General features: G+C 37.5%; 1 protein-coding gene across 1 annotated transcript in view; it reads left to right on the forward strand.

The window, feature by feature from the left end:
* Positions 1-16,722, forward strand: part of LOC113039999 (extensin-like) — a 40,534-nt gene extending 23,812 nt beyond the window's left edge. The window contains exons 6-9 of the mRNA XM_026198184.1: positions 15,984-16,037; positions 16,140-16,253; positions 16,361-16,378; positions 16,483-16,722. Of these exons, the coding sequence (XP_026053969.1) occupies positions 15,984-16,037; positions 16,140-16,253; positions 16,361-16,378; positions 16,483-16,509 (213 nt within the window). The 3' untranslated portion in view covers positions 16,510-16,722. The remainder of the gene's footprint in view (positions 1-15,983; positions 16,038-16,139; positions 16,254-16,360; positions 16,379-16,482) is intronic.
* Positions 16,723-16,933: the final 211 nt, after the last annotated feature.

Raw genomic sequence — 16,933 nt, forward strand, 5'->3', positions numbered from 1 at the left:
GACAATGTATACACATTGTCATACTTCAATATTACACAAGGACAAATTCATATATATAAGGACAAATTCATATATATATATATATATATATATATATATATATATATATATATATATATATATATATATATATAAATAACTAATTAGCAAAAATCAGTGTAAAAATGTTCTCCTTCCCCCCGTATCTTGCTCCTCAGGTGCTGGACATCAGTAATGTGCATGTTCTTGGTTTTAATGCAGTACAAGATCCACGTTGATCATTCCTGCTACATTTTCAGTTATCCCTCAAGTGTTTGTAACAATAAAGCCCATGGCAACATCTTGTAATGCAAAATAATGAATCTCGTAACTCCCTTTATTTCACAAAAAATTGGCATTTACTAAATATAAACAATAATAACTTTCTGGTGTATTGATGTCCCAGATGTCATTAATCTGATCAAAAATGTTTATCTCTTAAGTAACAGAAATTATCCCAATAATTAATAATATGTAGTTTTTCCAAGTCTAAAATAAGCACATATGAGCCTACCTAGTAAAATTATGTGTTTACCAAGAATCTTCAGAACACAATATTCACCATTTTCATTTTATTGGAGCATAGACTATAAAGTTGATAAAGTAGCATCAAGACAAATAAGATTCAAGGAAAATTATTATTTATAATCAAAAATACATTAACAGAAAAGTCACACAGTCCCATTCAGTCAACTGTGATACAGATCATGTGATACATATAAGACATGTGATACTGTTTCAGAAAACAATGATTCCTTATCGTCACATCTAAACTGGTTTCATCTCCCCATCATGATCTTCTTCTCTCGTGTCTGGAAACAGTTTGTGGTCGATATCCAGCACTGATATGGTGTAGCTAGAGGATCTCTCAGTCCTAACATCCCATTTTCAGACAGTTCCCAGACCTGGTCAAAGTAAAACAAAAAACACAAACAATCCAGATGAAGTTATTTAATGGACAGAGAGCTCAGCTTATGGTCTTGTGTGATTTTAGCAGTGTGAGCAACTATGACCCTTGCAGTACTGTACACTTAGCATTCTTCAAGATGTTTTAAGACCTTTTGAGAATCTTTTTCTCTGAAGACAATTTACCACATCCTCTTCTTTCACTCCTTTCAAGAGCATCACTTGGTCAAAACCCCTCATTTGGTTGATGAGATCATCTGTACAAAGTTAAATTGTTAAAATACTACAATAAACAATTTCATTCAGCAAGAATTAAGAAAAAGTTACAGATTCAAAAGGTCTTGCTCATGAGACTGTATTAGCATGTGTGTAGTTCTCAGAGACTCTAGAATTCATCTATTGCTGCAGTAAATGTGTCTTTTTCTTCTAGAATCTTTCTCCAGAGTTAATGACTTCTCTGACAAATGTGTTTTAATCAGTGCAGTGTAAGGCCTGGCTTCAAACCAATCAACTGTCAATTCATAATTTATAACACATTTACAAAACAATGAGATAATGCCAATTGGTGTTTATATCTTAACTTAACTTTAGATTAAAAATGTTCCAGTCACACTTTGCTAACATGCTATAATTGTAATAGCTGTATCAAAAAAATAAAAATAAAAAAAATTAGAAAAATAATCACGGCTGACATGACCAGTCCCATGAGAGATCATCATAAAGTGCTGTAACACATAACACAGCATTGCTTCAACACACACATACCAGAGGACTTCTGTTTGTTTGAGCAAAAGATGGCCGTCTTCATTCCTCATCCTGAGCAAATAATTTCCTTGGTCTTCCTTCTCTTCTGTGAAACAAGATCATCTCTACTTACTCTGTGTGCAATTAATATTGCTCATTAAACATATAATCACATTTATTTAAAGTAAGATTCAGACCAGAGCATTTGATGAGTAAATGTTGATTCAAAAATATTTTAAACAAATGTACCTGGGAAGAGCTGATCATGGCAAGATTCGCTGAGACTCAGTAATAGCTCTTTTAATTTTTAGGAAGGTGTGTGAGGGTTGGCTCCCCAAAAACTTCTGAAAAATAAGAACAGCATTATCTGCCAACAATCCTATAAGACAGAAAGAAAGGAAATATTATTAGGGCAAGTCATTAATAGCAGGCTATATTTATATGAGTTTGTTTAAAAATGAATACATGCTAACAGGACTGTTATCTGTAGTGTAATTGATCTGGTTCTGACAAATTAATCAAATATTTAATATATATCACGTGACACATTAAACTAGCATTTCTACTTGTGGAGATCATGTACAGGGGGAACATGAACTGATGGGGCTTATCTGAAATAATTTAATGAGAAGCCAATGAACAATATAAACTTTCTGACTGTGTGGGGCAACTGATTTTCCAATATTGTGATAGTGTCAGATGAGATTGTCCAGGTGCTTGTACAATATCATACAAGTGTTGTATGATTGAATTACTGAATTATTAAGACTTTTATATTTGCGACTGTATTTTGGGATCATTTTAAAGACTTTTCCCCTTTCTAGATACCCACACTTGAGGTCTTAGTCATTTCAGAGTTTCAGAGAGAGTGTGTGTACGTGACTGTCCCCGGTCTTAATAATGCCAAAGCACAGCGTCCTTAACACACACTAAACCTCTCCAATACTGCTCCGGAGCGCTATACAACGCTTCGTGTATCCCATCATGCATCATGTTTTGTAATTAATCGTGAGACTTTTTGCAGAGATCTCACAAGAGGTCACGCAAACCTTTCCAATGTATGTGAAATATTAATAATAATAATTAGATATTGAGAATAAATTGGTAGTAAAACAAACGTTTTCTTGGTGCACAGAAAAGTATATTAATTTTGTACATCATTTGCAACTGCTTTTTATCACTTAATTAGAAGCACCACAATTTAATTTTCATCTTTAATAGGGACTATTGAAAAGACATTTAGAAGTTTATTTTAAAATGCAAAGTTGAAACGAACTTTGTCATGTTAAGATCGACACACACTTGTGATCTTCATGCTCACTTGGGCCAAATAAAGGAAATGTGCAAAGATGGCAAGATTGGGTATTTGGACAGTACAATAATTTAAGAAACAACAAATGCTGTGGAAATGATAACAGCAGGAATGTTTGATAAAAGGGACAAACTATCACAGACCAACCTGCCTCTGCAGCTTTCAGTCTTCTCCATTTCTGAAGGAATACCTCCCCACAAACACCACTGGGGTGACTGCTTCCTTTACGTCTTTTCAGCTAAAAAATTAATACAAGGGGAGAGAAAATAAAATAGAATTATATACAGAATGTTATCTGTGAGCAAAATATTTAAGATATAAACTAATATGAATGAACAGCAAAATGGGTAAAAAAATTTTTTGGGGATTTACATTAAAAGGTATTACAAGCATGGTACAGTAAATGTGATTGCTGTGAAATATGTCAAACAAAAGCACATTAAAACACTACCATTACAGTGGTACAACCATAGTTATTTTGGTGAGTATTGTGCTATTACTATACCATAGTAAAACTACAGTTACTGTGGTAAAAAAAAAAAAAAAAAAAAAAAAGAAAACTTGGTAAATGTCCTTTTTACTGGGTTTTACCTATTATTGTACGTGTCATGGTTACCATGATTTTACTACAAATACAACTTACATCTTTGAACCTGAAATGGATATAAAACGGATCCCTGTTCTGTGGCACGTTACGTGACAGATAGTTTAATCACCCCATTTAGCAGCTCTGTTCATTAAGTTAAACGCAATGAAACTCAAAGATAGCCTCGGATGACCGATATAATACAGAGAGTAAACATTAATAAATAGCTAAAGACAGAATACATTTAAAAACAGACATTAAAAGAGCATATTTATTACTACTCACCCAACCTGTGGCTCTTGTAAACTGATGGCAAGTATCGCGATGTGTGCTGAATGAGACTTCTTGAACGTGATTTCATAGCGATAAACATCTCATGTCAGTGACGCTAGAGGCGCTTGACCACACTTCAGTTGTTGACGCTTTGGGAGTGATGCGCGTGGTGGGAGTGGCTACGATGTATATTAATTATGTTTTATTATTATTTAGATCTTTCTCGGTTATTATTTCGAAGCTGGGTTGCTTTGCTGTTTATTGATATTTTTAAAACTATAACGCTACATCTATAAACATTTATTTAGATGTTATCATTGTATTCATTAATTTCTTTATTTTAATTATATTATTTCGGTCTTATTACAAGTGAAATATTACAGTAAGCCAGAACAAGGGCCGAGCGGGGCTCATTCTAAGCCCATTAGCCACAATTCAACGCGGACATTCATATCACAGTATCTGACAGTATAGGCTATCGCATTTTTAATCAGCCTTTACAATAACCTTAATAAAAACTTTTAAGTTTAGAGTCTAAAGTTAAAAAAAATATAAAAAAAATAAATAAAAGATCTGTAGGCCTACAGATCTTTATTTTTCTATTTATTTTTTGGTTTATTTTTATTTAAACTATATTGTTACTAAATGTGAAAATGCAGGGACTTGATATAGAATTCTGTAATTTTAATATATGAGGGCTTGAGACGAAGAACCATATAAGTCCATATTTTCAATTTTTGAATAATACATTTTTTTTTAATTTGGACTGAATATTATATTACTTTTTTTTTTTTTTTACTTGAAGATAGACAACAAAAGCTTCCCAATTCTAATGAGACAGGATTTTTTAGTATCAATCTTAAAAATAAAAAGTTAAAGTAATTTACATTTCTGGAATGTGGAAGAACAGTATATGTCCAGTTAATGTGGAATAACAGTATAAGTCCAATTAATCATATCAATTTAAACCACTGGAGATTTGATTCCTTTATCTTAGTTTTAATACAGTAACAGAACCTTAAAGAAAATATTAAGCATTTCTTTCTTTCAATTTTTTTTATTTTTTGCCAACGTAAATCACAGAACAAAAACGCGGACAATACGGTACGAACAATGAACAATACATAGGCCTACTTATAGTACAGAAAATAAACGTCAGTACAAACAAACCGTACATACAATAAACAATAAATACAAACAATAAACAGTAATAATGGTAAACAATACATATTTACAATAGAGACATACATCATCTTCATTCCATGCTGGTTCTATATGCTAGTTTACCATATACGTCTTCCTTTTTTTGGTTCTAAATAAAATAAAATAAATACCTATATATTCCTATTATACAACATAAGATAAGGCATACAAGATAAGCTACAACTACTTTTATGATTAATTTCACACAATATACACAATATATCCCACCTTTCCCTGCACATGACCTACACATACCAGGCTACTCTTCACATTCTAATGTCCCATAAAATGCTTGGGCCTCCGCTGGCATGTAGGCTAGCATTTTCATAAGGTCACGGTGCTTCTCCTTCTTGATGGGCAGAGGGTCCTCGTAAGCACGAGCATACGTGGTGGAGAACGAGGGAGCTGGAGGTGGTTGATTCTTCCTCTGTTTGGTGATCAGCCAATGCTTCCATCCCTCGTAGAGGCTGTGGCTCCCTTTTGTGTGGACACACCATGGATCAGTAGCTGAAATCATGATTCAACAAGAAATTCAATAATGATTCTTCCTTCACACACATATCCCCAACACTGTTAATCTCAGAAAACCAGTTTAGTTTTAGTCTAGTTCTTTAGTTCTTTACCTGTCACTTTCAACCACATCATGGATGTGATTAGGAAGCCAGGTGGATGCTTTAATGTTGCATCAGGGAGCTGCCTGAAGTCCGCACATTTCATCTCAATTACTTTAAATGGATGCAGCTGCCTGGCTCCACGGATCATCTCGGCGACATCGCTGGGGGTGTGGAGTGTGGACACCTTACGCCTCTTGTCCAGCGTGGCAAATGAACGGTCACAGGGAAGGAAGGAGTGACCAGACACCATGAACTTCTGCTCTATCTGACTGAAGTACCCTCTAGATACGAGTAGGGCCATGAGGTTTAGGACTCGCCAGTTGTTGTTCTGCCCACAGCATCGGTCACTATAGATGATGAGCTTCCGTTCCTTTGCCTGGACTAGGGGAGCGAAAGATGTTTCTGCCCACTTCAAAAGACAGCTTGCCACCTCGATGGAACCTCTGTGAGCGATGCCCTCATGCCAGAGGCACATTGTTGGAGGTTTGTCAGTGCCCATCTCCTGGATACAGAGGTTGTAGTTGGCCAGCTGCCGTTGATAGTAAACGTTGGAGTGTGTCAGGTTTGGCGTGTACACTACCCCCTGCATGTCGATACAAATGACATGGCAGTCATCATTGGCTTTGGCCCACTCTGTGTCAGCCTGCAACTGGGTGTATGCTTTTTCGGCTTTCCGGTGGTGAAGCTCACTCTTGGCTGTGATCTTCAACCTTTCTCCATCTGTTGTAGTAGCTACTAATTTTGAGAACAGGGCGTCACATTTTGCACAAGTATCACTTCTTGGCTGCCCAAAACTGAGGTTTTGCTGCTTGAAGATGTCCCTATAGAGCCAGAACTTTGTAGTGGATGCTGGATTGTTTTCCTTGTACAGGCGGAACATGCGGAGCAGGTTTAAATCAGGGCTCAGGTACTCCCTCTCCACATCTCCCTTCATCCGTGAGTAGTGGTTCGGTTGGCGTGGGAAGCTCAGGATGTGCTCTCTTATCCCCTCTCTCACTGCAGGATGAATGCTATGAGGCCTAAAAAATAAACAACACAACTCATGAACAAGGGAAATATAATAAACTATGCTGGTCTGTTTTGCACAATTGCATTGTTTCTGTGACAATAACATTTAATATAATTGTAAACTTTTCTCTAAACTATAGGATTTTGTTTTTCACAAACAATCATTAATGGGATTCTCAGGATTTAGCATTAAGCTTTGTATTAGTAGAAAACCAGTAGTATTTTCGAATTACCATGCTTTCCTCCCTCATATAACCCTGAGATGAGAGATTTATGTATTTTTTGTCTGGAAAAATCCTCAGATGACGCAAAAATTGTCATTGTTTACATGCACACATTTTGTTTCAATCTAACTGAATTCATTCTGATTGGTGAATCTGAATGTAGTGTTTACATGAACGCTAAACATGTGATCGATTGATGTGTGCGTTTTAGCATTGCTAAGAAAATTCCTGCTCCTCCGTGAGAGATACGAGACCGGTCTGTCTCACAGGTGTCGCTCATCAGTAATCACGCCACCGGCCTTGCGCCGTTCTCCCGCGGCCCTCAGTCTCGTCCTGCTTGCCACAGTAAACACAATGAATGGCAACTGTAGAATGCAAAAGCCTAATCCCGGACATTTTGGCCGATCTCGAAATCCCGGGATCATACATTACATTTGCATAGCACTTTACCTCTGATATCGATCTCAAAGTGCAAAAATATGTTTCCTGACTGGGCAACAACAGTGAGCTGAATCCTAACCATTACAGTTTGTGCATGCTGGCGTTATAGGGTGGCAAGGCACCCGACGCCCTATAATGCCAGCGTCAAGTGCACCATTAGATCAGGGAATGTTGTAGGGCAACTGATGCTGACATTGGTGCAGCTTTAAAAACTAACAGGACGAGAGCATGAGGTCCTTCAAGAATATATATATTTTTTTTTTACCTGTTCTTATGTTTTCCTCTGAAGTCCTCTAATGGAGACCTGACTACCTGCTCTGTTCCCTCAGACTGACTGCCTAACTTTTCTTGAATAACCTTTTCAAAGATAAGTAACTTTAAATAAATATGTTATGGACAATGTATCTAATTAAAATCATGCATGTAATAAAAAGTTAACAAACGGAAAAAGCTAGGCTGTTTAAAACTTGCCTGTAGGCGACTGTTGGTCAGTTGAAAGACGGACATAAATGTGAGCTTACAAACAGCAAGTCTTTGACCTCCTTGTTGCACATGGTACTTGAAGGTGTACTTCCTCTTAGTATTCTCAGTGTCGGGCCCACGTGGTCGTCTGCGACTCACCTTGTGCTAGAAGTAAAAAGACATATTGGGATGATCAGTGATCAGGCACATGTGCAGTCTTAGTGAATTGAAGGCATACAGTAGTATTCAATTCACTGGTTATTTTATGGGCCTACATTGTAATGCATTGCATACTGTTGACATGATATGGTCATGAATTGCTTAAGTTAGCATACCTGCTCCAAACCAGAGAGAATGATAGCCTGCTGCCTCTCATAAGAGACAGCATAAAACTCTGTGAAGAGCTGGAGTTTTCTTTGGTCTGTTAGGCTTGAACACTGCCTGGGACATGTCTCCTTGCACGCCTTTCCCTTAACAGAAACAGTCACATTAGCGTTTTTGTTTTTTTGAGCTATAAAACACTAGAGCTATTAGCAGCTATTAAGGTTACTAGCTAGAATTTATAACAGCTTACACAATCAATGCATTTTTTTTTTATTATTACCTTTTTTTTCATTTATTTTTATTATTTATTAAATAACAAGTAACAAACATAGCATAGCATACAATATTACAAAAACAAAGTGTTACATTAAATGGTAACAGGGATCCAAAAATTATATCAAAATATTTTAAACACGTCAATGACTTTTTTTTCTATCTTTTTTTTTTATTTTTTACCAATTTCAGTGAAGACATAAAGCAGTCAAATTCTACTCTAAACATCTTAAAGATTGGGGATGAATTTACATGTTTGTTTATGTATATAAAATTCTGCCAGCAGTGCTTATAACAAAATCAATGAATGGTAAAAAAAAAAAGTCTAACATTACTGTAGACGCAGCTGGGCTGGTGTTACAGACGCACCTAAAGCGTTTCGATTCATTTCTCCGTGATTATGAGGAGTAGAGAGACATGTTTAAAACGTCCCCTGAATCCTAATTTTCTCAGCTTTCATACGACATGACTTGAACCTTTAAAAAGAGTGAGCTATATGAATGAACTGTAGTAGACGATGACCCTCTGTCTGTAACCGTTAACTTTATGTAGATACTTTGTATACGGTTTTTCACTCACCTCTTTTGGTGGACTTTTTCCTCGTTTTTGCTCTCCTCTCCGGTTCACATATGGTTTCCCAGCATCCCTCAGAGACTTCCTTGCCCTGTCCTTCCATTCATTCATGTTCGCTCTCCTTTTTTTGCCGACGTTTTGTCTATTAATGTCCGCAGCGGACATGAAAGCAATCGGCGTCTCCATTTTTCGTTACTGGACATAAACGGTTTTTCCGCGTGAGACTATTTTAAAATTTTAAATTCAGAGTTTTGGTCGCGCGAACACCCCCCAAAGTGATTCTGTATACAAAGTGGCACACATACATTGAAGTCACATGGTTATCTCAATTTTTGTTTTTTTGGACTTATATGGTTGTTCGTCGCATGAATACAATATATATATATATATATATATATATATATATATATATATATATATATATATATATATATATATAACCAATACATTAAATCGTGCTAATTAGTACGAATTCGTCTTGATGAGCTTTTAATACATGCAATGAACAAATCGTACAAATTCATACGACCCAGCTCGTACGATATCGTACGATTTAGCCACTTGGTTAATTCGTACGAATTAGTACGAATCCACCGTGAGATAGGGTTGAACCCCCAACTGCTCCCCGGGTGCCGCAGCATAAATGGTTGCCCACTGCTCCGGGTGTGCGTTCACGGTGTGTGCGTGTTCACTGCTGTGTGTGTGTGCACTTTGGATGGGTTAAATGCAGAGCTGCTTCCGCAAGAGCATTTTCTGTATCTCCCCACTGCCGCGGCAGTGTCTACTCCCACAGGAGCCTTTTCTGTATCTCCTCACTGTCGCAGCAGTGCCTTTGCTGTACCTCCCCCCATAATATATATTTAAAAAATCCTTGAATATGCACATCAAAGGTTGCAATTTTTCTGATTTTCATTACGTTAAGCCATTTCACTAAAATAAGCTGTTCAGTTTTCCCAAATAGGCGACGTGAATTTAAACAAGGGTTCATGATCAGCTTCGATGCCCCACATTCTCAGTTGCATTAGCCATTGGAGTGGCTACTTGGATAATTAGTGTTGCACGGTGCACCGATACCTACTTCAAAAGTATCGAGATTCTCGGAAATTAAAAACGTCACGATTCCTAAATTTATTAGTATCGATACTTCAAAGAATGACTGCGGTCAAGATTTGTAAAAGACGTATTTCATGTTGGTGTGTGCAACGCACGCTTCCAGTGCCTCCCTATGGACGTCTGTGTTTTTTCTACTCATGCAAGCAGAAAAAAAGCACTACAGCGAATTGTTTGGTCAGACAGTTCATATATAATATCCACATTAATCGGGGATTAAACGTGGAGTTATGTTCTGCATGCTAAATATGAGCGTATCTGCACAGCACCTATAACTGCGCTTTGTATCTGCTGATTGCTGATCGAGATTTACATGCTTGGCTCACTGACCCGGTATACTCATTCATTTAATTCACGAGCGAGATGTATCAGTTCATTCAACTTATTCACGAATGAGAAGATCTCTCGATCTCGTTCAGTGAAGGGCTTATGGGTTCAATCACTACATTCAACAAATCACATGCTCCATCACATCTCGAGTAACTGTTTGAGTAACAGTTCACAGAGCTGTTCACGAGCTGCGCATGCGCTGCTAATAGCGCCGTGCTCGCGCGCTACTGTGGAGAGAGGAACTTCAGTGAACGAGAAACATGAGTCTAGTACCAACGTATCTTCCTAAATAATTTCATAAAAGCGGTACCCGCGGGTTTGGAAAAAAACCGGACCCCGAGTATCACTAGGCTGCATGAGCGAGCACAAGTGATACTGTGGCCGACGGTCCACGACTGGTAGAAAATGATGACGCTTAATAAAGCACACTGGCTGAGTTTTCTACTCTGAAAGAAAAGTTTGCGCAACTAAGTTACAATATCTGAGATATTGCTGCTAAAAAAAAAAAAAAGTATTTATTTTTTTATTTATTTGAATGTTATTGCTTAAATTGATTGATATTTATCTTTTGACATTTAATCTTCTGACTTCAGAAACATTGTTTAATATAATTGCTGTTCATATTTTATTCAAAGTTCAGAATCAAGATAAATTTATTACTCTTATGTTTCTTATTATAACTGAGATAATGCTGCTAAATTTATTCTTTCTTTACCTTGAATGTCATTGCTCTATTTTATTTTTTATATTTTGATATTTCATATTTTGTTCAAATGTTTAATATATCTGCTGTTCATATGTTCATTTATTAGTGTGTTATATTATTAGAATGTTGTCCCAGTTTTAAAATAAAGCACAGAAATGATATTTGAGTGTATTTTCCCTTTTCAGGAAAAGTATCGAAAAAGTATCGAAATTCGCAATTCTTGACTAGGTATCAGTATCGAAACAATAATTTTCTTGGATTAACATTACAGCAGCCATTAGCTAAATTAGGTGCGGTCCCTTTAAGAGATGATGAACGCATCCAATATAATACACATCCCATTTTTCCCTCAACTGTTTACTTTCACTTAAGAAATAACTGACAGTTTTTTCGAGCATAATTTCCAAGGTGGATATTTTGACATATTTTGTATGTATTTGTCGGCACAAGAGCAAAAATAAGCAAATTCGGTGTTCAAGTGTTTTGAGACGCCTTTCTCTGCATGAGCCCTGAACACAAGAACACCGTGAGTTCTGAATTGGGCTCTTTCACATCTTTTTGTTTGTTCAAACTGCGATTTGTATTTGTTCGTTCATGTGCAGGAGGGACTTTGAGGAGAACTTCGCAGAAGAGAGCTCGGTTCAGTGTCGCTGTCCGTGATACGCGGCTCTCTCTCTCTCTTGTGCGCATCGCATATATATATATATATATATATATATATATATATATATATATATATATATATATATATATATATATATATATATATATATATATATATAAAATTATCTTATTTATATCTTTTCGTTTCCCCTGTCCGTCCAGTGAGCACTAGTCTCTCAGCGGACGCAGTAAAATACCTATTTGTCTCCTCTGTCGGTCCAGCATACCTGCCAACCTTGAAGAAATTTTATGAGTACTACCCCCCCCCCCACATACACACGCGCGCGCGAACATTACAGCCCACCGCCAATGTATGCTCCACCATTGCACACACATCTGTGAGAAACCTATGAGATACCTAACACTATAATACATATTATACACATAATATCCTTTCACCAATTAAGATTTATTAGTTACTCCATAACATATACAAGTAGACCATAAATGTTATACAATTTCTGCAATCACTCCGAACATTTTGTACTGGAGGCATAGCCCATGGAAACTTCTTCCACCTGAAAATCTTGTCAGAAATAAAAGTAAACTGAGGATATTCTTTCTAAATAAATAAATCAAAACATTAAATAAATGTGCAAAACCAGCAGTTATCAATATCAAAATCAGTTTGCAAAAAACGAACAACATTTTTTTTTGTAATTTTCCATGCAAAGTGTTTAAACTTTTGCATTGTTTAACTTGTTAAAGGTTGCAGATTTGGCTTTTTTAAGTAGTGCATCAGTGAAAGTCTCTTTGTAACAAATGCTGCCTTTGGAGGCAATCATGACTTTTCTTGTCACCAGAGAACTAAACATCTCTGTGCTCATATTAATAGATTATTATTAATGTTGAAAAGAGCTGAGAATATTTTTTTTTCAGGTTTTTTCGGGGGAATTAATTGAAAGAACAGCATTGTTTGTTACATTGGTTACAGTTACATTTATTTGTTACATTTATATTATTTACATCAAGCTTTTGAATGGTATAGTATTGCATATTGTTATTGAAACTTCATAATGTTTCACTTTGTTATACATTTAGTCAGGAATTATAGTTTGGAAAAAGTCTAACTAGTAAAATGTTTATACGTTATATGAAAACTAGTACAAGTATATAAATAAATAATAAGAGACTTACACATGTTTATGATCTCTGCTGAATAAAGTGCTTCATTCTTTTTTTCTGAGGAAATCCAAATCTCAAATACTCAACCACATCACATTTTGGGGTGACTTATATCTTATTCCTCTCATCGCAAAGCAAACAGTAAAATAAAAATAAAAACTTTATTTAATTTAACATTAGAATCTGAATAGAGCGTTCAGCGCGGGGGCGTGGTCGAATTAGAAGATAATGAAGGGAGATGTGAAAAACGGACAAGACATCGCGTTGTTTTCATATGGATTACTTAATCACAGAATTTTTTTTTTTCGGCGGCACTTGTTTAGTTTAAAAGTAGACATGTCAATCTTTCTATAGATATATCTCTTATATCTCTTCATTGAGTATTCACTGAGTTACAGTTCATTTTAATGACGTGTTTGTAAATGAATATCACAGCAGACAAAGGCTGCAGACAGCACACCTTGTTTGTTATTTTTATTTTATGTGCACAAAGTTTTGTTGTTATGTCTGTATACAAATAAAAGTAGACCCTTTACAGATTCGATTTTTCTCTTATCTGTACGATCAAAACTGAAAGCGTAATTTAAGTTCTTTTCGGTGTTATCAGGAGAAAATGACTCATAACACGTATACGCGTTATCCACTCAAGAGGGTTGAACAGAACATTTCAAAACAAAAGAAAACCGACTGCTCTCTGCTTATCTAACGTTAATCCATATGAAATGTGCATTTCTCTGGCACATTCACTACTGCGAAGATCGCGAGACAGCATCGTCAACTTTATCTTTGCAGTCGACACGACATTGATACAGAAAACACTTGTTTATTAATAATTATATTAAAAAAATATTCATAATCATTACTTTTGTCGGTTCTTTGTGACAGCTTTTAGGTGCGTTATTGGCATGGCCACCCTTACGTGTTAGCCTACATGAACGCGTGAACTGAACTGAGCTCGTCACAGCTGGACTGCTTGTTATGATGTCAGCCTAAACATAGCCTAACTGTTACCTTTATCTTACGTTAATCAGCACCTGGCCTGTCTAAAACCTCCTAGATTTCAAGCCATTCCACCACTTTTCTAACTGCCAACTAAGCTTGTGGATATGAGGGGCAGGTGGGCGGTGGGTTAACATGCACCGCTCTGTTTGGCCGAAAGCTTTTCACTCCACTTACACGCTGTGGATCAGCGGCAGAATCAGCGTCATAGATTGCATAGAAACTGAAATCGGCGAAATGCGAGACGCAACAAATGCGTACCTAGAGAGCAGCAAATCGTACAAGCGTACTTATGGGTCAAAATGCATGCAGAGTACGAAAAATGCGTACATGTTGGCAGGTCTGGGCGAGCACTAGTCTCTCAGCGGAGGCAGTAAATATATTTTTGTTTCCTCTGTCTGACCAGCGAGCCCCAGTCTCCCAGCGGACGCAGAGAAAAAAATAATAATAATAAAAAAAATTATATATATCTTTTATTTTCCCCTGTCCGTCCAGCAAGCACTAGTCTCTCAGCAGACGCAGTAAAATACCTATTTGTCTCCTCTGTCGGTCCAGCGAGCACTAGTCTCCCAGCAGACGCAGAAATATCTATTTGGTTCCCCTGCCTGTCCAGTAAGCACTAGTCTCTCAGCGGACGCAGTAAATATATTTTTGTTTCCTCTGTCTGTACAGCGAGCTTTAGTCTCCCAGCAGACGCAGAAAATACCCATTTGTCTCCTCTATCAGCCCAGCGAGCACTAGTCTCACAGCGGACTCAGTAAACATCTATTTCGTTCCTCTGTCTGTCCAGCGAGCCTTAGTCTACCAGCGGACACAGAAAATGTCTATCGGTTTTTCCCCTGCCTGTCCAGCGAACACTAGTCTCCCAGCGGACACAAAAATATCTATTGGTTTCCCCTGTCTGTCCAGCGAGCCTCAGCCTCCCAGCGGACGCAGTAATATCTATTTGTTTCTCCGCCTGTCCAGCGAGCACTAGTCTCTCAGGGGATGAAGTAAATATCTATTTTTCCTCTACCTGTCCAGCGAGCCTCAGTCTCCCAGCGGACACTGTAAATACCTATTTGTTTCATCTGTCTGTCCAGCGAGCACTAGTCTCTCAGCGGCCGCAATAAATACCTATTTATTTCCTCTACCTGTCCAGCGAGCCTCAGTCTCACAGCGGACGCAGTATGCATCCATCTCTTTCTCTTCTTCGTAAAGCGAGCCAGTCTTCCAGCAGACGCAGGAATATAATTCGTTTCCTCTATCTGTCCAGCGAGCCTCAGGCTCCCAGTGGACACATTACGCATCTAGTCAATACATCATTACACCTCGCAGGCAGATGGTGGAGACTGTCTTCCCGACATCGTAACGTTTCTTCCTCATCTATTAACCAACAGGACCTGCCTGCTCCTCCGCTTCTGCCAGAGGCAACGCAAGATCTCCTGGTAAAACGACCATGCTTCTAAAACGTCAGCCCGCCAAATCTCTGCGTTTTGTGGGGTTCGTAGTCCGGCGGCTGTCCTTTTGCTCTCTTGTTTTGGGGGGAGTACTCTGGGTTCGGGCCACATCCCGAGCTCGGAGCCCTCAACCCGGACAGCACGCCAAATACGCATAACCTGTATTAATATACGTGTGAACTCGTGAAATGTTGTTTTATAACAAAGTTCGGGAGGAACAGTCGCAGTTCATTAACCTGATTAACACAAGTGGAGACCAATCAGTAATCAACTCATGACAAGGTATAAATAAACAGCAGAACCTACCTCTGTTCATTGACAGTTTTCAGCATCCCTCCTCCACCCCATTTCTCCTCACTTATAGATCCATCTACTCTTACCACAACCAGGGGGAGTACTCTGGGTTCGGGCCACATCCCGAGCACAGAGCCCTCCATCCGGACAGCACGCCAAATACGCATAACCTTACTGTATTAATATATGTAGATGTGAACTCGTGAACTTCCCATAAGTGGTGTTGTTGATGTCAAAGGTTGTGCAGCTTCATTATTTATTTTAGTGCAAATTTGTAATTGTGTAATGTAACACGACTACTACAAATACAACATTTAATATGTTAATCAACTTATTAATTTACTTATTTAATTTAGAAACAGGCCCTTCACCCTCACCCCCTACACAAACCTCCCTCTATCCAGATCAAGGTAATGATTTGCTTCTTGAAATGTGTTATTTATTCATTAATCAAACTTTGCAGTATTTCTTTAGTCTGGTCAGACAGTTTTAACTCTTTTATTGTTAACTAGCAGCTCAAACAAGCTCAAGTCATGACTCCATCACCTCACCTCCAATCACGACCATCACATCTCTCACCTCCACACATCCCTCCTCAACCTTACACACATCCACCAGCATCACGGGTAACTCCACAACACTTGTGCTCTCTGAACAAATGACTGATGTTTATTGAGACAAAATTGCTTGATTTATGATGATTAACAATTAAATGTGATTGTGCTTTTCTCAGGTAGCACAGAAAGACCATGTGAGTATTTGTTTGTCTGTTGTGTGAAGTCAACTTTAATTGTGTTGTTCAAGACACAGTTTCTTCTTGTGAATTTGTGACTGTTCATACACACTTACACACAGGTCAGTACAGCGTTTTGGAGAGTGTGAAAGAAAACGAAGCTCATGTCGTGAATATCACCGGCTCTAAGGACCAAAATTACACAATCAGGATAAAGGATAAGCACAATGAGATCCGTGCTGAGAAAATATCTCACCAAACTGCCTTTAAAATTCCTTTTCAATGGTTAAAACCATGCACTGTGTACACCGTCAGTGTGGATGACTGTGAACTCAGTGGAAACAACACCTTTACTTCCAGTAGTAAGTGTTTTAAACGGGCAGAAGATTTTTCATTAATTAGATCATACTAAAATAGATGGGACATATTTTATTTTTTGAGTGACCTCAAAAAGTATTTAAATGCTTAAAGCACTCTTAAACATGTCAAATTTGTTCACACTTAACAGTTTGATATTTTGTTACACAATGCTAATTTTTTTATATGATTTTTAGTGCCCAGATACTCTTTGGT

The sequence above is a fragment of the Carassius auratus genome, chromosome 22 (genome assembly GCF_003368295.1).
Source record: "Carassius auratus strain Wakin chromosome 22, ASM336829v1, whole genome shotgun sequence".
NCBI lineage: Eukaryota > Metazoa > Chordata > Actinopteri > Cypriniformes > Cyprinidae > Carassius > Carassius auratus.